This window comes from Centroberyx affinis, unplaced genomic scaffold (genome assembly GCF_046629955.1).
Source record: "Centroberyx affinis isolate AG114_WGS23_722 - 3 ecotype Tasmania unplaced genomic scaffold, CSIRO-AGI_Caff_v1 ptg001333l_1, whole genome shotgun sequence".
NCBI lineage: Eukaryota > Metazoa > Chordata > Actinopteri > Beryciformes > Berycidae > Centroberyx > Centroberyx affinis.
Window position 1 is genome coordinate 456839 of NW_027279830.1, and position 24844 is coordinate 481682.

The following is a 24844-nucleotide window of genomic DNA, read 5'->3' on the forward strand; positions in this document are numbered from 1 at the left end:
TTTTCTGTCTTGATGTATTTTTTAAATCATTTGTTGTTTGTGTAGCACCTTACTGTTGTATAATAAAGATGATGATTATGATTATTATTATAATTAGAGTGTGAGATCCACTAATACTATCTACTCTATATTTATTCACACTTAATCTCTGGAGGCAAAGAACAGAGTTAACACATTCCTTAATGTGTTAACTGCCCAGTCCGTGTTCTGTGATAACAGCAACAACAGAGCTGAATGCAGTAGGTTTTGTCTTTCTGTCAGGTTATATGTTTCTCCTTCATTATCGTAGTGATGAGTTGACTAGATATTCACAACACCACTGCATGCAGATTGACGTAAATGTTGCAGACTGTTCATTGAAGAAAAGAAAACAAACCACAAGATACAAACTCATACTTTATTGTAACACTGATAAGAATTGTAACACACTGAGGTAAGTTAAATAATCCACGTCTGTGAAGTTCTTGAACCAGCGGCACCACAAAATATTCACCACCCTATCAGTAACAATTCCACAAAGTCTGCAAAAGATGGCTAGTAGCACCCAGTCACTCAGTCAGTCCAGTTCACAGTTTAATACAAACATTTTTCTTCCCGTTTATGATGAGGACAAGTCGAACACTGACAACACAGTCTCCTTTGTCTTCCAGTCACCAGGTCCTAACTTCATTACCAGCTGTGTTTTTTTTGTTTTTTCTTTTTAAAGAGATGAAAGTAAGTAGAAAAGATCCCCTGAGGGAGAACATTCTGTTGTTTTTCTGATGAGAAAGAAGCCACTACAGACACTGGCAGGCTCAGTCTGAGTTTGCTACCATTTCTGCTGATGTCTTGGCACGGTCTCACAGGGCACTATGAGATATGAGGCCATTTCAGATTGCCTTTACTGCAGTCACGTTGTGCAGATAAACGATCTCACGATGCCTGAATATCTATTAATCGCTGTACAGAAATCTGCTGCCCCTCGCGGCGCAGCGCAGCTCGGCACAGCGTGGCTGCAACAGCGGCACCCTGGAATGCCCTCAGAGGTTTGACTGGAGTCCTTGTTGGGAGAGTGGTCAGAGAATGGTCTCTCTACACACAAGGCTGTGTTCAGAGGAGGGGGAGTCCAGTGGGTTGGTAGAGGTGCTGGTTGTTTGTGGGGGGTGTTTGGGACGGCGCAGGGACGCAGGGGAAGAACTCAAAGCACCGCAGCTCTGGAGGTGAAGATCCTCGTGCCCGCGCTTCCTGGGACTGCCGATGATGCGCTGTGACTGGGTCATCACCTGTGCAGGAAAAGAAAGAAAGAGAGGCAGAGAAAAAAAACAGTATTTAGATGCTTTGGCAGGATTGTTTACAGGATTGTTTACCATTGTGAATTGAATGTGAGTGAACTGAACTGAATTACATTGTGTGTGAGAGAGAGAGAGAAAGAGAGAGAGAGAGAGAGAGAGAGAGAGAGAAATCAGTACAATTCACCAACAAGCACCACTAACATGGAAGAATCAATATGGAAATCAGTTGTATTTTACCATATACTGTGCAAAAGTCTGAGGCACAAAAATTCTGTGAAGTGAAAATGCTTTCAAAAATAATGAAATGAAATGTTTCTAAATATAAAAAAAAATTACTATAAAGAGCGGTCTACTGACACACTAATCCAGAAAACAAATAAACATCTAGGACAATCTAAGACAAAATTTATATAAAAAATCTAAGGTGCCTAAGACCTTTGCACAGTACTGTATGGAAGTATTGGCCTTTGTAAAATGATGTAATTCTAAATTTCACTGGCAGTCACTTGTTACACATGGAGGATTATAGTAATCACCATAATAATCCACAGCTACTGTAGTTTTGATGCTGTTCTCTCACATGAAAAATCAGTATAAGGCTGCACCCATAATTTGTTTTTCATGACTGGAACTAGCTATGATATGAATGTTATGCTAATGATTAGGGAAAATCCAAAGATCTACATAAGCGCATTTCATTTGTACCCCCTAACTGCTTCACAAGTGCCCAATAGCAGAATAGGTTTATCACAGGAGAGGTCAAGCCAGATTTTCATTTGTTTTGCTTTGACAAAAAGTGTTACAGAAAATTACTTTGTAGATCTTTAACCATATTCCTATCAGCATCATTAGTTCCAATTTATATGAATATATTTCTGTGAAAACCAGAATACACATTGATCGTCTGCAATAAGCTATAATTCCACTTTCCCCAAAATTGGCTATTAAACACGTCTCCATTACCAACATTACCAACTGCATTACCTGATCTATAACATTGGCACTGAAAATGGCCTCCTCCATGTGTTTCTCATCTGACTTGATGACACACTTAATGCTGTTGACAACCTGCTGGACTTCAGGAGGTAGACTGCAGCTTGAATGCTCCAGGAACTTAGCCACCAATATTTTGGTGTCTTTGTATGTCTTAAGGTCAGCCAGGGAGTGTGGGCGCTCATGGGAGGAGTGTGTGTGCAGGGCTCGGGATTTGAGGTGTATATCCACTTTCCTGCCCTCCTTTTGCTGTTTCCTGACACCTACGTGACTGGGTTTAGCTCCGCCTGCTTCTGCTGAAATGTCTGTTGGGTCTGGACACACCAGGAACAAACAAAGAACAGTCTGTTAGATCAAAACACATTATCACACAACAGTCCCATAGCTGAAGTGTTTTGAGTAAAGTAAAATAACCAGTCAAGTTAAGCATGGTCTCACTCTCAAGATCAGCTACGTCCTAACTCAATTTAAAACTGCACAATAACCTATGGCTGTGGAATCTTTCCCTGCATTCATGTGCTATTGGATATGTCGGAAAAATGAATTCCCATTTCACATGAACACCATTCAAAGTTGGATGATTAAGTCCGAAAGTCTGAGAAATTTTTGCTAGCCAAGTTTCTGAGTTATGATGCAATATTAACCTCTAACCTTCTCAACATGGTGAAAAAATCCAGTTGTCAGCCAACAGTAAGAAAACACTTATATACACATGCTCCTTTATTACATGTTTGCCAGACTAACCATCATCATCATAACCTAACATTTGTTTAAATGAAGTTCATTAAATTGGCTTGTTAAGCTGCAGAATGTCCATGTTTGCTTATAGTTTGTCTTTTGGGTTTGATTTTCAGACAAAATAGCATGTGAATGCAATGCTGTTCAGCAGCTGACTTCAGACCTTCCTACCAGCACATGAATACACAATTTGTTCAACACTACCTTGCTCTGGTGACGTATGAGCTGAGTCTTCAGCAGGAGGGTTACTTGCAGAGGCGCAGCCACAACTTTCACCTGCAGAGGGAGACAAGAACCTTCATGTGGGCCAAGAGAGCCAACTTACAGACAGCAAATGATGACACTGCCTCTTACTAGCTAGAAACCTTGAACCTACTATTTTGTTATATGGACAATGAAAGGTTGATCACATTGGTAACATTTAGATGGGGTATGTAAGCTGTAGTACAAACACCTTTTCAGAACAATATTCTTGCAACACTTACTTCCTGATGTGGAGGAACAGGAGATCGGGTCACTGGTGGAGCGGACGATGCGTGCCAGCTTGCGGTATCTCCTGGCTGCACGGAGCCCCCGAGGTCTCTCTGAGGGTGAGTAGCCACTTCTGGCTGAGGTAGAGGGGGGTTGTGAGGTGGAGGAGGGTGACCAAACACTGAAACACAGCCTGGGGCCACGTGGCCTGGCAGGAGGGGATGGGGAAGGGGAAGGGGCCAAAGGGCTGAGGGCTGAAGTTCCCCCAGAGGAGGCGACAGAGGTGGGGGAGCAGGGTTGAGGTGGTGGGGGGATAGTGACAGGGAGTGTGAGCTTCCGGCTCACCGCTCTCGCTTTAATGAGGGAGTGTGTTGATGCTTTAGGCGGCTCCTCCGGCACATGTTTGGCTGATGCAAGCTCCTCACACATGTGCATGGCAGCCCTGAGCTCCTCGCATGCGTGCGTGATGTCTGTGGAATCCTCATGGTCCAGATTGCTGACGTTTTCCGAGGACCAGTCCGGGGAGCGTGCGAGAGACTCGTGGGTGTGGGAGGACTCGCTGTACCCCGTGTCACTGGGGCGAGCAGCAGAGCTACGTAGGCCACGATGGCAACGTGAGGAGCCACGCGTACAAAGCTCCAGGCTGGTGCAGCTACCATCAGTGGGGGCAGTGTGGAGCGTGCCGTAGGGAGAGGAGTCCGAGCCCTGGACCTCCAGGGAGCACAAGTCCTCCGAGGAGCAGCTGTGGTCCTGCAGGTCGGCCACCTCTGACACGATCAGGGATGCACTGTCCACTGAGGCTGCGAACAGAGATTGAAGTAACATCAGCAAGAGCAGTAGACAAAGGGAACAAACCTCTGCAACGTTCGTTGGGCACAAAGGAAGTGGACTTTACCCTGAGTGCTGAGTCCTGCAGTGGTGTTCCTCTCACACAGACTGGACTCGGTGGCCTGCTGTTCTATGCTGGTAGTTACCTGTGAAAAAGAAACATTTTACAGGACACACCAATAGCTTAGAGTGAGTAAAAAGAAGTGACTGTGAGAAACGGAGGAACAGGATGGAGAGGAGTTTGTTTAGGTCTCACACCACTTGTTTGCTGATTATGCTGTTATGGCACACATCTGGCATTAGTGGTGTAGTTGAGGGCAAATGCAGGTATACAGAGTGTACAAACCTCTCTCTCTTGGGCATGATAGTAAACCAATCTATCATCTGAATTATAGATGCTGGAGTTCCACTATATCCTCTGTCACTACTCTTGCGCTAACAATTCACGTCTGGCACCTCACCCTCAATACCACAGTTAGGTCTGTAGAGGGCTCTGTAAGACCACAGCACCCAAACAAATAACAATTCCTCAGTTTAAGGGGCAGGTACACTGCTGGATCATCTCGAGGTGAATGAGAAGCTTTAATTAGATTTAATACCATGCCTTTCACAGTGTATGACCGAATACATATTACTGTCGTTTTCAAATGTAATGTCATGCGATGCCTATGGCCTGAAATAATCAACTGAACTTTCAAAGATGCATCTACCCTCTGGCTGTTCCTTCAGTCAATCAATCAATCTCTCCATCTGCACTGCCTGCCTCCATCAGCCATCCACCAGCAGAACCATCGACACTTCAAATCCATCGCAGGTGAGAAAACCCTCTATTGATTTGACCTCTATCATAGCTCCTTGCAGGAGGATGCTGTTTAAAGTGTATGTAATGGGAACTATGAATCATGTTATCATGTTTTATGGAAATATGGGGGAAAGAGTCCAAAGGTGTTCATGATTAATAGGTGTTACATGATTAAAAATACACTTGAAGATCAAGACTTTCCCTCAGCCAGTCATCCAGTTATTTCTAGCTGTGAACAATGAGATTGAGTGATAATCTGAGCCTCTCTTCAGCCGGAGAAAAACTCTGATCAATTCAACATGACAGTCAAAGGAGACCTCCTTGAACAGATGACTCTCAGATTAGATGAAAGCTGTTGGAATTGTTTGAATGATTGACTGATTAACTTCTCAAAACATAAAACTTGCTGAAAACAAACATGAAAATGCTGCAATTTACAGCAGGAGACTAATGATTAAGAGATTTGAACAGGAAGCACTGTGATGGCAAGCTGTTAGGAAGCTATGAAGTCACATTAAATGTATGTAAAATGTATGTTTCAAGGTCGATGAAGGTATCTGACCTCCATATTGAATTAATGTCGCGTCCTGTGCTCAGTTGCCTGTACAGTGCTGTTTTGAAGACAGAGCAGGCTGGTGTTACTCACCTGGCTGGCAGGGGTCTGTCCCACCACAGACTCATATGGAGGGGGCAGGTCAGTTGGGTACAGAGTCCCTGGGCTGTTAATAGGCACCCCATAGATGGCACTGAATGGAGAATGGGGGAAGTCCAGGTGCAGACCTCTGTCAGAGACAAAACAACAGAGGTTCACCCAAATAAGAAAAACAATACAAGTCATATCTAGAACAATTGGGACACAGAAAGCAGAGAGAGCACAAAGCAAACGGTGCAGAGTCCTGTGTTTTAGGGACTGGCACAGCATATTCAATTCTATATAATTCTATATTCAGAGACACTAAGGACCAGAAATATCCTTTTGTCCCATAATATTCCCAATGCTCCAATCCAGTCTCAGACACACACTGTATTATGCTATGTGCGCTACTGCCGTTTCATACGGTGCCAATTAAGAATAAGCAGTCATGCGAACGGTCGTATCTTTTAATTACAACCCCATTCGCCTCTAAAGTGGCAGAGCATGAAACATAACCTGCGAGCTTCCACCAATCATCCCGGGCATGATGATGTCATGACACATCCCTGGCCCTGGGCAGGGACACTCTATAAATGCTTCTTCAGGCTTGTTTATATTTATGGCATAATTGACAAACAGATGTGGCTTCCTGCCAAATGGCTTCATCAGCAGCACTCTCTGTCGCAAGGCTGAGAAAATGGACGAGATGCTCTTCACGGAAGGAGGGCTCAACAGATCTTTAACAACAACGGAGAATCATGGATGTCACAGCTGCTTAACAGAGCAAAATACTCTGAGCTGGCCATGGATGATAATACTGCATGTGTTGATCACAGTCAGATTATTCTGCCCAATCAGACACTTGCCATTACTGCTTAATGTGATGGATTTTGATTTTTCCCTTGGATGGCAATTCTGCTTTCGGCAGCAGCCCATTTGCTATCTCATAGGAAATGCCTAGTGGTTGACTGCACTCTACCACATAAAAATTGTCAAGCTGTATTGAATCTGATAAAGCCCCCACCAGTGACAAGTAGCCATACCAATGACAAGAAGTAATGCATCTAAGTGATGTGTTTTCACACAGGCAAAGGTTCAAATATGAATCTCTCAGTGAAGTCTGAAAGACCGGATTAGCCAATCAATTGTTCTCTGTCAAAAATCAACTTAAGTAACTTGCTATGCAGCCAGATTTTTAGACATTAACCTCTATCCTTACCATGGTTCATATCCTCATCTGTGACCTCTTCATTTTATTCCCTCCACTAACTAAATGGCCTCGTTCTTTTCATCGCTGCATGTCCTCCTGGGGGGCTTGTGCCTCCAAACTGTCTTCCAGTGCCCAGCCTATTGGTCCTGTGCTCCATCCCTGCGTTTGTCCTGCTCCTAGTCTGTTTGGTTTTACGCTCCATCCCTCCCCTGGCACTGCAATCACTGCAGCTCCTGTCCCATTCCTCATCTCTCCTGTTTTTCTGTCTAAAATGTGTTGCAAAATACACTTGATTTGATTCCTTCAGCCCTGGATTATCTCATGCTCCAAGATGACAGGGAAATATATTAATGCACTGCCTTCAGTTAACATTTTCAGTAATGTTTTGCAGCTGCTTCATCGGCTACAAAGTCTCCGTAGGACTGATGTTTAATAAAAACACTGGATAAGGGAATGTAGAAAATGCCCATGGTGGGTGGATTAAACACGGAGTGACAGGTGACAAAGGAGATTCTGCAGTTAGTCACTCAAGCATTCGAGTCCTCACCAACAGCTTCAGATGTGTTTGCTTCTTCAGTCAGCATGTCCCTTCTCAATTTGTCTTGTGTCAAATTCCAGGGTATTACCCCATGACTAAAGAGCTTTGTGGATGGCCAAGGTTAGGCCAGGAATGAAGAGCTGGGAAGCTCCGAGAAAGCCAGAGGATTAGAATAGAAAGGACCTATTCCCAGTGCATCATGGTAAACTCCTTCAGTGTGCCAAATATGGTGGTTGATGGTTGAATTTTTATAATGTCATGGAAATAAGCCACATCTATTTCCATGACAACATGAGTATACATTTTATGCCTACCATCTTAAGTATACCACCAAAATAACAATTCAAGATGGTTAATTAGAATTTTATTAATTAAACTTGGGTCATGGGTGTGGCCGTCAAAGCAAGACTCAGTTTAGGTCACTCAATTCACTGAGTTGGAAACCCATAGTCAAAATATTGCCAGTGGTTCATAAACGTTTCAAGGATAATACCCTTTTCAAACATTTTGATTTGCTTGGTTTATGCATTTTACCAGTTTTACCAGAACCAAAAGGTTTTATAGTCACATGATTTATCTGCTGCAGGGCCATGAAGGAAGGAGAAAAGGATGATAAAAAATACTGGGAGCCATTTGAAATAGTTTGGGAAATATGATTCAACAATACTGGTTGATTACAGTTTGTTAATAAGATTTTCTGAAATGAAGTCCAGTTTTATGACACAGATCTTATAGGCCTATCTGACTTACTTTATGTGTTTGAGTGAAAGAACATGGGAGGGGCTGGCAGAAAGTAAGCAAGCAAGAGTTATAGACTACAGAAAAATTAACCCAAATATCTACATCATATTTAGGAAATGTGGGTACATAATTCTGATTATTGCTCCTCAGTTGTCCCTTTCACTCGCACAGATGCATGCGGTTCAAGGAAGGGGCACTGAGCGTCAACTCATCACTTGCACCAACTAGCAGAATCATAGTTTCAATGTTGAAGGATTTTAAATAACCTTGCTCAATAATGCTCCTTTGGATTCTTCAATAAATTCCTCAGTTCATGGAATAAGCAGCAACAATCTAAGTTGCTCATTTTAGACCATCAATGAGAGAGTAACAAATAATTCTCAATCTATTCTAACATTAGATGATATTTAGACATATTTTAAAGGTGGATTTGTCTAACCAGTACACACATTTGATGTGTGGTTTCAGGGTGTTGTAAAACACAATTTCTAAGCTCAAATTGTGTATTCAATGCTTTCCACATAACCCATGAGATATATCTGTACTCCAGTTTGGGAACAGCAAGTCTACAATATCAAAGGCTTTTTCTTAGCAGCGACAAAAGATGTTGTGCGTGTGTTTTTCCCACTCACCTCTGTCCATCCATTGAGGGGGTACAGGTGTATTCTGGAGGGTAGTAGGGCGGTGGTGGAATGGGAGGGATGAACTCATCAAAGTCCAGCGTCTGGTGCAGGATGGTACCATGGGGGGTCATACAGTCAGCATTCAGCGCTCGCGCTCTGTGAGGCATGAACTGAAACAAAAAAAAAAAACATTATCAAGCCATTATTACACATGGTACTTAGCTCTCAGTTATTTAGTCATTATTTTAACCATTATTTATCCAGGAACAGTTGACTAAGCTCATATACTCTTTCTTTTAGCATTGTCCTGCTTTACTGTTCCTGCTTTTACCAGTTATTGTATTAGATAAGTGGCACTATCACACACTTTTTTTCCCCGCAAAAACTAGTTGAAAAAGTTAGAAGCACACTGTCTCCATTGATTTCTCTTCCATTTATTACATAAAGTGACGACACTACAGAAACAATCCATCTTTTTTCATTAGGTTTTCATTTGCTTATAATATAGAATACATACAATAATACATTATATATTTTAGAAAATATATATAACTACTGACTGTACTGATGTACAATATTCACAAGTATACATACAGTACGTACTCCATAGTAACTCTACTCAAATAACAACAGAAACAACAGAAACCCCAGAACTAATTTAACTATTTTACTTGTATATTACTTGTAATTACCAGTCATTTATACGTGTAATTTATGGCCTGTAATTTAAAGGGTTATCCAGTCTTGTTCTGGGAGTGCCTTGCTAATGGGCACCTCAACAGTAGTTTTTGAGTGAGGCTAGATTGTTTCTCATTCACTTTCCTCACCCAAATTTTCCCAAGCGGTGCAACCTTCCTATCACCACCAGCCTGCTTCTCTAATCTCTAGGCTACCACTGCTGTTATTGACTTGGCTAAATTTGCTGGGCTTAATAAAAGGTTAATGCCTCCTGTGGTAAATGGGAGATGAGGCCACTCCTGGAAACTCTACGAGACTGTTGGAGATAAGACACGGTTCCTTTGTCCTTTACCTCACTGTGAATCAATACTTAGACACCGCCGTGCTCAGTTACTGATTTAAACATGTCTTCCTGCTGGTGTGCATGTGTTGTTTTTTTCAAATAAAGTAATTCCCCACTTTTATACAATCACTAAGTGTCTGTACGACATTTACAAAGACATAAAGACATATAAAGAAATTTGTGCTGGCTGTGATAAAATGAGGTGAAAACTGACCTCAGTTCATTGCTCAGTCAAAAGCCTCAAACAGAGAGTCATTAATTGATCCAGATGCATTCCTATAGCATCACCATCTCTGTGGTTCAAAAAATCCAAGATTAAAGATTTATAAGTAGTATGATAAATCTAAAATATCTAAAAGTCACTAGTTTGGGTGAAAAGGATGCTAGCAAAATGTATCTGCTACTGTACACAACGACCTCCACCCTCTCCCTGACCTGCTGTCAATGCAACTTCAGTTAGTGTCTCATTCCACCGAGGAGCGCTTCAGGTCTTCATCTGCCTCCTCCCGCAACAGCAACAGCATTAGTCTTAGCCGAGTGGGAGGCTGCTGAGAACTGTTTTGGATTGTACACAAAATCGACCCATATCTCTCCGGTCCTCTCTGCCGGTTTAGCCTGTGAGGAGGCGCTGAGCGCTGTCTGTCCACAACTTTGATCATCTGAAAGCCTGGGAAGACTGCTGTGTATTGAGTCTTTATGTCAATATGTGCATACTCTTTCAGTTACAATTTTTGACTGCTTCTAGATTCTAATTTATTTTCTTCTTTAAATTTTCTGTATGGCTCCTTTATATTTTTTAAAACATGAATCTTACTTAATATTTCTTGTAATAATATTGATTAAATGTTCAAATATTAATCTTCATTGATGCAGTTTTGTTATCTCTTTATTGTTGTTAAGATGTGTCTTATAATGTATGCTCCCGACACCCTAATTGTCCCCAGGGATCAATAAAGTATTCATGCATCTATCAAGTTATCCCTGTTTAAGAAATAACAGAACATAACTAACTGACTGAACATAGGGATTAGATAAGATCATTGATTGTGTTTTCCATAATTATGATCAGATCATAATTGTGCAGGATGCTTTAAAATTACATTTCCTGTTGACTCAAAGATTAACGAGTGATTGAAGATAAATTTGCAGCAGTCATTTGGGCATGTCCGCTTTACATCCATGACTCTTTATTGCCTAGAGAATGCTGTGGCAACTGAACCAAGTGCTGAAACTAATGCAATGTCTGTCTGAGCCATGTGGCTCTTTGTGTATGAGCAGTTACTGTATAGCTGTGATCATCAGTGACTTCCTGCCTTTCCACTCTGTTGTCTAAAATGAAGCTAATCCCCCTCTCTGAAGGATCAGACATTAATCTGATGTAACAATAACCTTAGTCCTGAAACCACTGTCTTATTGCCAAGTCCTGCCTCTACCTGCCCAAGTTTTGCTCGGTCTAAACCGAGTTCTCAGTCCTTAACCTGATGATATCTACCTCTGACTGCTGTTCCGGCTCCAAATTTCAATCAGTTCCTATCAAATTTCCACAAGCATGCCCCGGGAGAAGACCTCCAGTTCTAGTATACAGGCTATTGCAATTCCCTATTCCTTTCCTTTCCTCGCTTTGGGGTCCACAAAATTTACAGCACAGCTCATAAAACATGTAAGAGCTACTTGTATCCAATATTACAAACTTTATCTACTGCAACTTTATTTCATGTTTGGTGACAAGTTGGCAGTGTTACTGTACCGTTCCAGTTGTTATCTATTCAGAAGCATAAATTATTATACTGGGAGACCATTGTTGATGTGAAGAACAAAGGGTGCGTGGCCATGTTAATTTCCCTCATGGCTGGAAACATTTAGCTTTTGGACACAGATTCATTGTTTCACATAAAATAAATAGAGGGTCATTTTGAGGACAGTGTTCCTTTTCGCAGGAAAAATCCAGTGAGACCTTGTGCTGTTTGCCACAAATCCAACATATTTTTTGAAATGCAGGAGGACACAGAGAGAGGTTCTGCGGCTACTATCCTTCACTGTTTGTGTTGACGTTAACTTATATTTACAAGGATGCAACAAAAAACTCAAACATAACTCCGCATTATCTTGGAGAATGAGTGAGACATCATTACCGAGCCACATGTGTTTACCTTTCCTGATGGTCATGATCTTCTCTCTGTAAATAAAGACTAGAAAATGCTTCTTAGCTGTTTCCACCGCAGGGTGGTCACTGCAAGAAAAACAAAGTCGGCCATTGTTGTTCTCAGTCCTTCCGTCACACTCACCATCTGCAGCACATCGGTTGAGACCATCTGCATACAGCACATGGCAGTGGCTAGAGCACACACGATGGTGGAGATGACATTGAGGGCGCACACACTGAAGAGCAGCTCCTATAGGACAGAGGAGAGAGGAGGAGACTGTTAGAGGAACAGGGTGATGAACAAAAGAAGGGAGAGAAGATGAAGGATAAAAAAAGAGATTGTGAAAAAGAAGGAGAATGGAGAGAAACAAGCACAAGAGTGTAGGAGAGAGGGTGGCAAGGAGAGAGGAGGGGAAGAGGGTTTAATATTATGAACAGCAAAGATGAGGGATATAAGCAATTACTTCAGCCAGACTACAACAAAGAGAGGGAAGAGCGGAACAGAAGGAGAAAACAAAGAAAAGGACTGAAGGTGACACAAACAGCACTGACGTCATCAGTAAGGTAACCAAGTTAAAAAAAAGCACAGCAGGGTGGCACTGCAGAGGGAGAACACTCCTATATGTGGCTGCTTTAGGAGGAGCATCATACAACACTCATTCTGGTCTCAGTGAGAATCAGATCTGCAGTGTTGGCATTCCCTTGCCATTTCATTAACATTTCTGAAAATAAAGCAATCTTAAGTTTAGTTTGCAAATGTACAAAAATGTGATAATGTAACGTCTGTTCACATGATAGCAAAACATTTCACTCTTCATGAATATGAATAGGTATAATACCATCACTCAAGAGGGAAAACAACCTCATAAACATCCAAGGTTAAGTACAAGCATCGTTATACAGCATCACACTGTGGCAAAGCAGTTAACAGCGAGGGGACAAACCAGTATTGAATTTGTCAGCAAAAATAAATGTGCATGCTGGTGAAATACTAGCCCAGTGCTCTGAATCAGGAAAATAGACTTATGACTGCATTCCAATTATGCTGCTGTTTTTGTTATTCCACCATGAAGGCGGAAAATAATAATCTTCAAGTGCCTCCACATTAAGTTTATATCTGTTACCAAATGAACCTATAATAACGGTACCGGATGAATTAATTTTCTGGGCCAGTGAAGAACATCACAGGATGGGTAGCACTAACTTCCTAGAAATTGACTCTCGGAATAGCGACAATCTGGCACGCAGGACGTGTGAGAGAGAACAGCCTGTATGGCCGTCTCAGGATGAGCAATATAATATATTATTGATATAGGTGCAACATATAGGTCTAGGTAATCTAGTTCAGCATTCATAACAGCTCTCTCACATATTAAAAATAACAAGCACAAGGTATTTGCTGTTGTCTTCCATGGGGTTCGCCATCTGTTCACATTCTCATTGACATAAGTACACAAGTAGTGCGGCCTGCCACTGTCACTCCACATTTACTTACACAATCATTCTGATAACAGTCTGACAATGTGAAAAGACGTTGAGGGAAAGAGAGAGAGAGAGAGAGAGAGAGAGAGGTAAGAGGAACTGAAGTGTTTGTTTGTGGCAGATACTTTGACTGTTGATGTTCTTTAATGAAACATCTCACAACAAAACTACAGGAAGTAACTAAAATCACTTTAATAACTCACCAACTCCCATGCCAACACACACACACACACACACACACACACACAAGCTCACACACCTACACACAGGCACACAACAATAACAATATTCACAGTGCAGGCAGCCCTCACAGGTACAGTCAACATTGAAATAAAAACAGACTCCACCATACATATTCTGCAGCTGCCAAACATTCATAAATATCATTCCTTAAAGGCAAATACATGTACTGCAGTCCACCCTTAGGCGTGCAGAGACCTTTCAGCATTGCTACAGAGTCTATAGGACCCACTCCACTCATCTTTTTCCTGCGGACATGAATAGAATAAAGCTTGCTGCACAGACACTTTCTCTTAACCTAGTCGTACAGAACCCATGTAAACCACTGACATTGAAAAAACACATGTGCACTACTCTCTACTGCAGGTATCTTGACGCCTTAGTGGCTCTTCACCTTGTAGTTCCCTCCTCACTCAGTACTTGCCACTCGTATTCAGTGTTGTCTCTCAAACCCTGAGGTTCCAGACCAAGCACAGCCTAAGTACACGGCCTTACTCCCTGCCCGCCCAAACTGCCACAGGCTCGGAGTAGCGAAGGACAGCAGCCCCCCTTCCTCCAGCCAGCCCCCAGTTTCTGCTGATACCCTCAGTACAGGGAACTCAGGACACTCCCCCCCGCTGCGGCATCGCCCAGCAGCCTCTGACAGCATCCGGCAGGTCCAGTCTGTTGGCCGAGCTCCTGGGGGGGTTTTCCAACCTCCCATGACACAAAATAGCAGATGCTGCAGCTTGGTGATGCCACCTCTCATGAGGCACTGCCTTAGGGTGGCGGAATACACCGACTCCAATGGAAATACTGTGTTATGGAAGATAAACTCCTGCCATATCCACAGTCCCGGCCCTACACCCTCCACACATGTTCTCCTCAGCAGGCACCAGGCCTTCAAGACAGATGTATATACTCCTGAGAGACCTGCAGTGTTCATCTCCACCTACTTCATGAAGCTGACGGTCTGCAGCAGTGCATACACCGGTTCTCTCCAGCAGATGACAATTTTATAGAACAGCTTCTTTGCTGCCTGGAGCCGGAAAGCTGCCACTCTGCTCTCCAGGTCAATCAAAGCCCTGACCGCCCTCCTAGAGAGGCCTACAAAGGACAGCAGCCCTCAGCCAACGATGTCCTGAGCCAACGATGTCCTGACCAAAAGAAGTCCACAAGTTTCTTCTGGATCTCTGTCAGAAAGTCGCCAGGGGGGGTTGGTACAGTCAGGCAACGCCACAGGGATGAAGCCAGTAAGTTCTTTGCTTTTAGCACTCTGACGCTGTATGAGAGCTGAGAGACGAGCCACTTCCACTTGAAGAATTTGTCTTTTATGTATGTTAGATTATGTCAGAGCACACAGATTTGTGAAATGTCGCCGTGCCAGTTGAAGGGCTGGACACACTAGTTCTCCGGGTGGCGACGCAGTCTGTTTGTTAAGACCAAGCGGCAGGTTTGCCAGGGAACGGGGAGGAGGAGGGGTCTCTGCTGTCAATCAAAATATTTTCTATCATGACCTCTCAAGATGTGCTGTGTGTGCTGTTGGCACTGTTGGCACTGTTGGCAAGAAAAAGCGAGTATGGACCCGCTGTTGGATGCGAGGAAGAGGACGCTATACGGGCTGTCTATCCTCCAAAGAGAACTTGAGGTGGTTATACAGTATAACGACTACACGCTGCACAGATCTGTTGGCATAGTGAGATATTTAGGAGTCTCACTTCAGTTGTACCTATGTAGAATATTTGACTGCGATGGCAGAAACGTGGCAAAATTGGGCCAATATCATGTAGTCTGAGCCTGGCATTAGAGAGACTGCCTTCGGTTTTCCAAGATAACCCCTCCCAGTTAGACCTGTCCCTCTCATCTCAGCTACAGCCCGAGCAATATAACACCTGTCTCTCTCCACTGCAGACCACCTGGTAGCCGCGAAGAACGATGATGATAATGATCAATGTGCCTGTTAAGCCTATTAGCAAGATGACTGCCAAGAAGTTTATTGTCCACAACCAGTAGAGCTACAGGCCTTCAGACAGTGCTTCCCACCATCAGCTTAGCACAAGCTCCCCCACCTCAACACACTTGCACTAAACACAGAGAGAAAGAGAAAGAGTTGTGACGATCTGATATAGCAGGAGGTCAGAAAAGCAGTGGATTTGTTCTTTTGTCACCACTCTATCTTCCATGCTACCAGCATCACATTCCTGTCTAATGATTTTCAGGATCAAGGAAAGTGTTTTAGTTCTCACTGGAACAATAAGAGTTGCCAATCATGTAATTTGTTATATGTAAGTGAACATCATATCACCTTGCAAATCAAGCTAAAACTGACTGTTTTCTAAAAACGTGAATATGTGTCCTATAGTGAGATGCTAACTGCTGGCTAGGTAGAGGCTAATGGCAAACTGCTGGGCAGCTAAATGTTTGGAAAAAGTGATAATTTACGATTCATAATCCCTTCCAAGAAATCTGTGTTGTATTCCTCACTGTAGTGATTATGCATGTAAACATACCTTAGTGGTATTCTACACTCAATGCTAAATATCCAAATATGATGATGCTGCAAACAACTATAGGCCTGCCAGGCCACAATACATCAATACTAGCTGTTTGTAAGGTAGCAAACCGATGTACTGAGATTTCTATGCAGCCTGGTACTAGTAGCTGGGACATGATTTGTAGCTCTTTCACCAAGTGGGGAGAATGAGGCTTGATCATTGGCTGAGCAGAAAAGCGAGGCACAGTGCCACATGGCTTGTGGTTGGATAAGTGAAGAGTGTTAGCCCACTGTTGGCAGCCTTTGAGGAGGCGGCTGCCTTCCTGTCGACACTCAGGGAACAAAAGTCCCTTGTGCCTGGATGTGTGTCGCAGGAAGCTGAAACTGAATTAAGAAAACTGGATTTGCATTGGGAAAAATTTGGGAAAAGAATTAGAATTGTTCAAAGTTAAATTCAATACTAATCACGATTCTAAGCCATTGCATTCAATTTCAAATTGTGTATTACAAATTCAATTTTTGAATTCATTCAACAAATGGATTTTTTGGAAAACAGTGGTTAAATATGAGCATGGCATTCAAATGTATGCAATTCAAATACAATCTCTACTGGCACTAATCTCTTTCCTTACCCACACTCTTCTTTCACTTCAAAGTCTAAAAGGTATCCAAAACATCCAAATAAAAATATATACAATGCATGCAAACAGGAGCGCACATTCTTAGTAACTTGATAGCCTCTTTGCAGTCTACAAAGCAGAGACACATCTTTTTAGGATGTGTTTGATGTTTTCATGAAAAACACACTCCACACAAGAGACCTGTGTCCTTATTCACACTCTTTCATTATTAATTTTTCTTTGCATTTGCATCGGCAGTCCTGTTGCATCATCTCGTGCATGAAATGTAAAAAAGATAAAAGCCTCAGCATCAACGGCATGCTCTCTGAGAGTGTAACAGATTGAGGATTCAGTGTGAATGATTCCATCTATGATTTCAAAGGAGGGACAAACTGTCACAATCCAAAAGTCCTAGCCTTTGAATAACAACTCCTCATTTTCCAGTCGCAGCAAAAGTATATATAAACAAGTCGAGCTTAGAACTGATGTTTTTTAAAGTCAAGCAGGGCAAGTTGAATCCAGATAGAAGATGTTTTATTGTTATGTTTTTGATTCTTGGTGAAACTTTACTCCATAAACAGTGTGAATGTATGAAAAGTCTATCCAATCTTTAAAGCAAGTGCTATGAGGAATGTTTCATAGAAATGTATTTCATATTCCTCTCATATGCATGCAATATAGAGACGGAAGCCACTGTAGATCGTGCATGTATCTATGCTGCATAAGTTTCTATTCTATTCTTTAGTGAATGTAGTGGACTAAAACTGAATATACTGTACATATTGAAACAAACTTGTGTTTGTCAAACGACTGTATCATTCCTTGTGACTACTGGTGGCTGACAAAAGTAAAAGGAGAATTTTCCAAACAATTCTTCTCCAGTGAAGAAGTTTGTGATCACTAATTGTTAAGTGGCAAACATGACTTAAGAATAGGAACTTTAATAAAGGCTACATCTGAGCTCATTTTTGTTGTGGTAATGCATCTGCCTTGCAGATGTGAGAGGGCACATTTATGTGATTTCTCTGGTGACTACCATGTTCATAATGGCATAATAAATCCTGCCAGGCTAACAAATGTAATAACACCTCTAAGGAAACTGTTTAACATGCTTTTTCACTGGATATTTAACCTCCAAACGATACCTTGCCCCGGGCCGCTCATAGTATTATGGCGCGTTACGCCGCCAAGGTTACACATCCGCCTCCTCACAGGAAATCACAAATTATCTCAATACTCCTTGACACCTATTGTACATGCCCCACGGCAATAAAAGGAAAAGAAAAAGGTATGGAAATTAAATGTGTCTGAAAAGAATGAACTGCAACTATCGAGCAGGAAAATGTGGATAGTGCTGAAAGCTATCATGAAAACAAAAGTTCCAAATGGAAAAGAGCGGCTGTTGTGAAGTGAGTGAAGTAGAAACTAACTGGACTATTACCTAGTAGATGTCTTAATGGCCTGCTTCTGACTGATTATTCCCCATTCCCCATATGCTCGGCATTTTAGTGCCAGAGGAACTATATGGCAGCTGCATCATGAGTTCATTAGGATCCAGCGACAACCTAACAGCCGTCTGAAATGGCCGTGGACTCTGGGGACTGAGATATGACACCTTTTTCTCTTTAACATCAGACATAATTCAACACATCTGACTTCCTTGGCACTTAATAAAGTTTTATAGCACCAATTCCCATATCTCTTTAATGAGCTATGATCACAATGACAAATGTGCTTGATCTTTCCTCTTTTCATAACCATGCTTCACCCTAAGAAGTCTTTTATTTGGTTATCAATGTTTTATAATCAATCAGGGACATGAAATGAATGCATTTGATTGCCGTTATCCAATAAAGACACAGTAGCATATACTGTATATCATTTTGGCAGACACTGTGAGTCAAGATAATCTACGGAGATCATGCACTAGCAAACTACAGCCAACCCAGGCTAGATACACGCTGCATACTAAAAGGTCTTTCTCTTAGGGAAAGACAAATGCTATCTCCATTCTCCAATTCCTGTCCAATTAATCTGAGCCTGAACACTCGCATTGCTTTTGCATTTTACCTCGTCTGGCTGCACATCAGCTCTCAGATCGGATATGCTACACTACAGGAGAAGAAACATAGGGACATCAGTTTAGATTTTAACTGATGATTTGAACAGTTTAAAGAAAATTATTTTGGAAGGACTATTATTGACTATTAGCTACTATTAAAGTCAATGTGATCATGTATATCATGCACATCAAGTAAAATCTTGAAAGTTAAGATGCAAAGAAAGCTTTTTAAATTTTTACATCATAAATGTGGGCCTGTTTTTACAATATTTACATTGATTTTAAATGTCGGCTAATGTCTCACTCCACCACAGCAAGACATGAATATCCATTGCTCAGTTGATCAAATAACACTTTCCATCCATTTACTGTAAGGCACTTACTTTGGTAACAAAATGATTTTTATTTTGGGGAAGAATGAGTTTTGTATTTTGTAAGTGGAAACAGTAATCTTGTCATACAAACACATGCTCGCTCCCACTCACCTTGAGGCGCAGGCGTATGGTGTTGCAGTCCCTCAGCGGATTCAGTTTCAGCGTCTCTCCCAGGTTGTTGCAGCTAGAGCTCTGCTGCTGCAGCTCACAGCACACACACACTCCATCGCTGTCAAACTTGAGCTGGGGGAGAGCAGGGGAGAACACACATCCACACTCATGCATGCACGCCACATACACAAAACACACACACACACACATATAGCACACATACACACACACGCACACACACAAATCAGACCTGGGCCTCTAGCTTGGTGTTCTGATGTTTTTTTTCCCTGAAAGACAATGTGGTGCCGGATATATCTACTCCTGACATGAAACATATTTCAAATGCAAGAAGAGACAATGCTTAATCATAAGATGAAAGACAGATATATGATGGTATGACACCTGAGATATGTCTCACCATATTAGGGGATGAGAGAGGCAGTAGCACATGGCTGATCAAAAGCGTACAACAAGAGAGAGGCTGTGAGATGTGAGGAGCTACCAAGGGAGAGATTGAGGTAGAGGATACCTCTACTGTGCGACCCAGATTGAGAGAAAGCAGGACGTGAACCCAACAAGTATGGGTTAATTACATTGGGGAGAGGAGATGAGGCACATTAATATTTCAGTCACGACTAGGGGAGGGTCTCCGGGGAGCCACATAAAGCAGTGAAGTTGGTCGACTCGGCTGGTCTCACTTATGTCAAGAAAGTCGATAGGATGCTGAAAAGCTGCTTCTAATGTGTAAATGGTAGGGTCGGATACTCTGTGAATAAGAAGAGGCTTCTTGAGTCATGAAAAAGATAGGAACCCTTGGCACTGTAAATTCGGGGTTTAAAAAATCAGCTTAGTATATCATTATGAGAACGTGAAGACTTTTCTATGTCTAACTATTCATGATCATCAGCTTTATAAGCTCATTTTGAAGTGTGCTGGATCCCTCCCTTTTTTCTCAACAGCATTAAAATGCTGTTGAAAACACCCGGGAGTACAGTCTCTCAAATCTGGTGAAAACCACTGGTGAAAAACATTTAAAAAAAAAAATCAAACTTCAGCTAATAAACTTGTTAATCTGTGTTTTAGCCATCTTTGATTTTGACTGGGATGGTAGTGATACTCATGAATCATCAGCAGTCACTCACGGCCCATTAGTTCAGTTAACATTTGATGCTGACTCAATTCTACAGCCTGTGTTGCCTGTCAGCCTGCCATGTGGCTACATGCATGCATTACACACATTTACATAAACACACACATGCACATGCAGACATGGATACACATGGACTCAGAAATGCACACGCCTGCACTACACACACAAAAACACATAAATAGCCTACATGGACAAAAAAATGTAAGACAGAAAAAGTGTAAGAGGCCAGTACATTAAAAGCTTGTCCTTAATGAATGGAAAACAGGCTTTTTAGGGAGGCAAGATACTTCCGGAGCTTGATTTGGTATTAATCTATTTCACCCTGAGTTCACAGGGAATTACTATTACTATGAAATTCTAAGTAGGCAAGACAAGTGTGTAGTATTTTCATGTAAAACCTTCCCAAAGTGAACTAACAGGCAGACACCGCTGTATGAAACATTTTGACACAGACATTGACATGACATGAACAGAATAAAAGCAGCGTTGAAAAAAAAACTACTACTAAACCAGACAAATGGAACCAGCAAGCTCTCTCTCCAGATGGAGGATGAATATGTTTTTCTTAATAATTAAAGCATGAGCTCCAGTGGGTAATCAGTCAGACAGACAGGCAGTGAGCCCCAATATTAATAGGACTGTGGCAGAGTGGCTGGATATTTATTTGATCTGTGAGGCACTCTACTAGACGGAGAGATTTTACACACGATAGGGTTAGCAAATGCCTCAGGATGAACATTTTACATACAACTTTATCAGGATATCTATCCCCATAAAGCTCAAGAAAATGATAGGTGGCATTAGTCTAAAGTAGCAGATAATTATTAAAAAGGAATACCATTCAATTTAAGAATTCACTTGTGTTTTTTGTCTGTGTAAAGTGGGAACTCTATTCCAAACTTTAATCTGTCGTATCAATATAAATCCTGGAGCTACTCCACTGACAATGAGCAAGAGATTAGCTTTACGGACTCATATGATGTGATGTTTGTTGGTTTGTCTTTAAGATGGTGCCAGCAATTACAAACCAGGGGATGTACCACTGTGCCCAGAAAATCTTCATATGTAGTGTCACATTTACCATTCCCATCTTTTGCATTTCATTCTCTAAAGAGTTGTGCATAAGTGCACCATCACAGATTAAGGGGTGGAACAAACTCCTTTTTTGGAGGGATAATAGTGATTTTAAGAGACTGAGCAGTCCTGGATCATCATAATACTAATGAAACAATCCACCTTATTTCAAGACATTGTAACTTGATTATGAAAGAAGTCAAACTGCATTGGAAACTGGCAGAAGGATTTAAAGTCCCCATGAAATGAACTTCCATTACTTTTACTTCCTGGAAAACAGAGTATCTTTCATGGTGACCTCATGCTGCACCAGTAGACGTAAATATAAATTTCTAACCAATAAAACCATCAGATTTTTAAACAACCCCGTTCCTCCGCACCCCTCCCATCAAATAAAATTGCCTTTCTCTCCTTGACTCGTATTCCACTGGTTTAGACTTTTGAATGATCCCTCACTGCATTATGTCCCGCCCCAACATCCTGGAAATGCATAAAATCAAGGTAATCAATCAAGCAAAGATGCCATTTCATGGGGTCTGTATGAGATTTTAGAACCCATGATGAACTTTTTTGCAGCGTAGAGGTTAAAGTAGGAGAGGGGATGAGGGTTAAGAGGGTTGAGGTCCTGGCGGTCTCACCAGCTGACAGTCTTCCAGGGAGTTGACCAGCTGAGCGTTCTGGCAGGACAGGATAGAGCCGGCCAGGTTCAGCATCACACACACTGCCGACAGCAGCATGAAGAATGTGATCTGTGACAGACAGGGAGAAAGAGAGAGAGAGAGCGAGAGAGAGAACATCAGCCATAATATCAAAATGTTGTTGCTTGCTACCGTTCATTCAGCGCTCAGCAACTTTTATCTTGTTGATATTTTTATTGTGTTTGATAGCAATTGCATTACCAGAGACAGAGTACTTTACTAATCAATAGTCACTGACTGATTTCACAAGATCACCAGAGAGGAAACCAGCACGGACATCAGCAGAGATCAATAACCTGTTTCTTTTCATGCCACCCAGGCCTGAGGGCAAATGAAATCATAATTACGGCCGAGCTTTCCAAGAACAACACAAGAAACAACAGAGAGACTTATTGGCAGACGAAAATTCTCTACTCATGGTGACCTTTTTCTATCTTCGCAGTACTTACAACGCTTTCCTTGACATTATAGCGCTCCTGTAGCAGTTAATGTCATTTTCAGACCTATAGAGTGATGGCCAGTATGAAACACATACACACACACACACACACACACGCACACACATACACACACCAATCTCTACACAACTCCAATCTTTCTCTAGACCTCCAAGCTGATAGAACTGATGGTTCAGGTCTCTGGTGTCTTGTAATGTGCTTTCACTCCAAATATCCCCTTGGCCCCCCAGTCCTGAGGGTGAAGTATTTTCTATATTTCCTACCTGACAGTCCAGTGTATATCAATCCTGTCGGCAGAAATATGGATCATACCATATCAGGAGCTTTAAATTACTGGTCAAGTGTAACGGGAAGAGTATTAAAGCTGACTGTGGACAACCAGCCTTCCCTCTCCTGTAGACTGCAAGGCAGGCCCCAGAGTTGTATATCAGAACTGACTCTATACCAAAAACCCTTTAATATAATATGTAACAGTACAATATAATACTGTCTCTGTCTGTATCTCCACAGCTCTTGGCTTTATGGACACATAATGGCTGCACCTGGCAAGCGGAATAGTTCAGCTTGATTTCTACCTTTCTTTTTGTCAAGTTTTCAAGTTCGGAATTCATCTTGACCAGCGGAAATTAAAAGCATGGATCACTGTAATTAGCCGTTTGTGTGACCGATCTCTTTAACCCGCCCATTACGAATCGTTAGATAAAAACACTGGAACACTGGGTGGAGGACACCAAGGGCACGAGCAGGAGTCTTCACTGATATAAAGGTTGCCGAGCACACACACACACACACACACACACACACAGACAGACAGACAGACAGACACACACACACACACACACACACACAGACAGACACACACACACACACACACAGATGGAGAGGAGGAGAGAGGGACAAGGGGGCGGAGTAGGGAAGGAACTGGAGGTGGGATGCAATAAACAGATGGAGCGATAAGTTTAAGTGCTTTTCACCGTGGTAGAAAATTGAAAGATTGAGAGGCCGATGGGTGGGCTTGAGGAGAACCCCGTTGGAGGGCAAGGGGGAGAGTCGGCAAGAAAGAGAAAGAGGAGAGATGTGGACAAGAAAGACAAAAAGGGAGACAGACAATCAAATTAGCAGACAGCGACAGAAATGGGCAGAAACCGAGACAGGCAGCCAGAGAGACAGAACAAGGACAAGCTGTGCACAGTCCCATGGTGCATTTATTGTGATGACGTGTAAACCTGATTAATTAGCACCTAATTTGAATATGATCTCAGCTGTCTGGTTCCCTAGTTGATCAGCTGCTTTAATATGGAGAATACAATAACGTCAGGCTACTTGGCTTGCTAGTTAATGCTAGTAAACATAGCATAAAGCTTCACTAGGCAAGATTTTTATGTGAAAATACACCCGTCTTATCAGTTTAAATCACAAAGTGAGGCTGCAATAGAGAATAGAGTGTCCCATCCCCACTAAATGAGAACCAGTAGATTCACCCTATTTACCCAAATTAGATTCTGGTGTTGGATATGTGCACTACTCCACCAACAGAAAGTGATAAATCAATACTTAAGAGCAAAATGCGAACTGTCTCCTAAACAACAGTGAGTGTACAGAGCAAGCTGGACTCAGCAAGGTTAGATCTTTTGCCTGTCCCTTGGTACATAAGAGCATGATGTGTGTTGTTCGCTTAAGTTCAACAATTTCAAGCAGTTGCCTCTTGCTGCCATTTAGAGCTGCCAATGTGTGAAGTTGTCTAATGCAGCTTTAAACATATTACTAGGGCTGGACCCGAATATTCGACTATTCGGATATTCGTTGGGTAGGTATTCGGTTTTCAATTTCGGGATTCGGATATTCGTTTTTTTAAATGTAATTTTATATGAATCCGTAAGCTGGTTGCCATTGACGCTGCGAAGCAGTTTCTTTTTTTTTTTTTTTTACTTGCATTCAAATGTCAGTCACATTTGCTGATCGCCATGGTGGCACAGAGAAAAAAGTACGACCTGAAATTCAAGCTGTCAGTTGTCAAATTTGCTGAACAAAACTCAGGAGAAGCAGCAGCAAGACATTTCTCCGTTGATCTTTTTTTTTTTAAATCTTT

General features: G+C 42.0%; 1 protein-coding gene across 1 annotated transcript; it reads right to left on the reverse strand.

The window, feature by feature from the left end:
- Window positions 1–1040: 1040 nt before the first annotated feature.
- fam189a1 (family with sequence similarity 189 member A1) lies at window positions 1041–22348 on the reverse strand. Its single transcript, XM_071525736.1, has 12 exons — window positions 22238–22348; window positions 19376–19507; window positions 12156–12263; window positions 8859–9019; window positions 5750–5885; window positions 4369–4447; window positions 3975–4273; window positions 3488–3860; window positions 3207–3278; window positions 2965–2979; window positions 2256–2554; window positions 1041–1262 (listed from the first exon to the last, which is right to left on the reverse strand). The coding sequence occupies exons 1-12, from the start codon at window positions 22334–22336 to the stop codon at window positions 1056–1058; spliced, it is 1980 nt and encodes a 659-aa protein (XP_071381837.1). The 5' UTR covers window positions 22337–22348; the 3' UTR covers window positions 1041–1055.
- Window positions 22349–24844: the final 2496 nt, after the last annotated feature.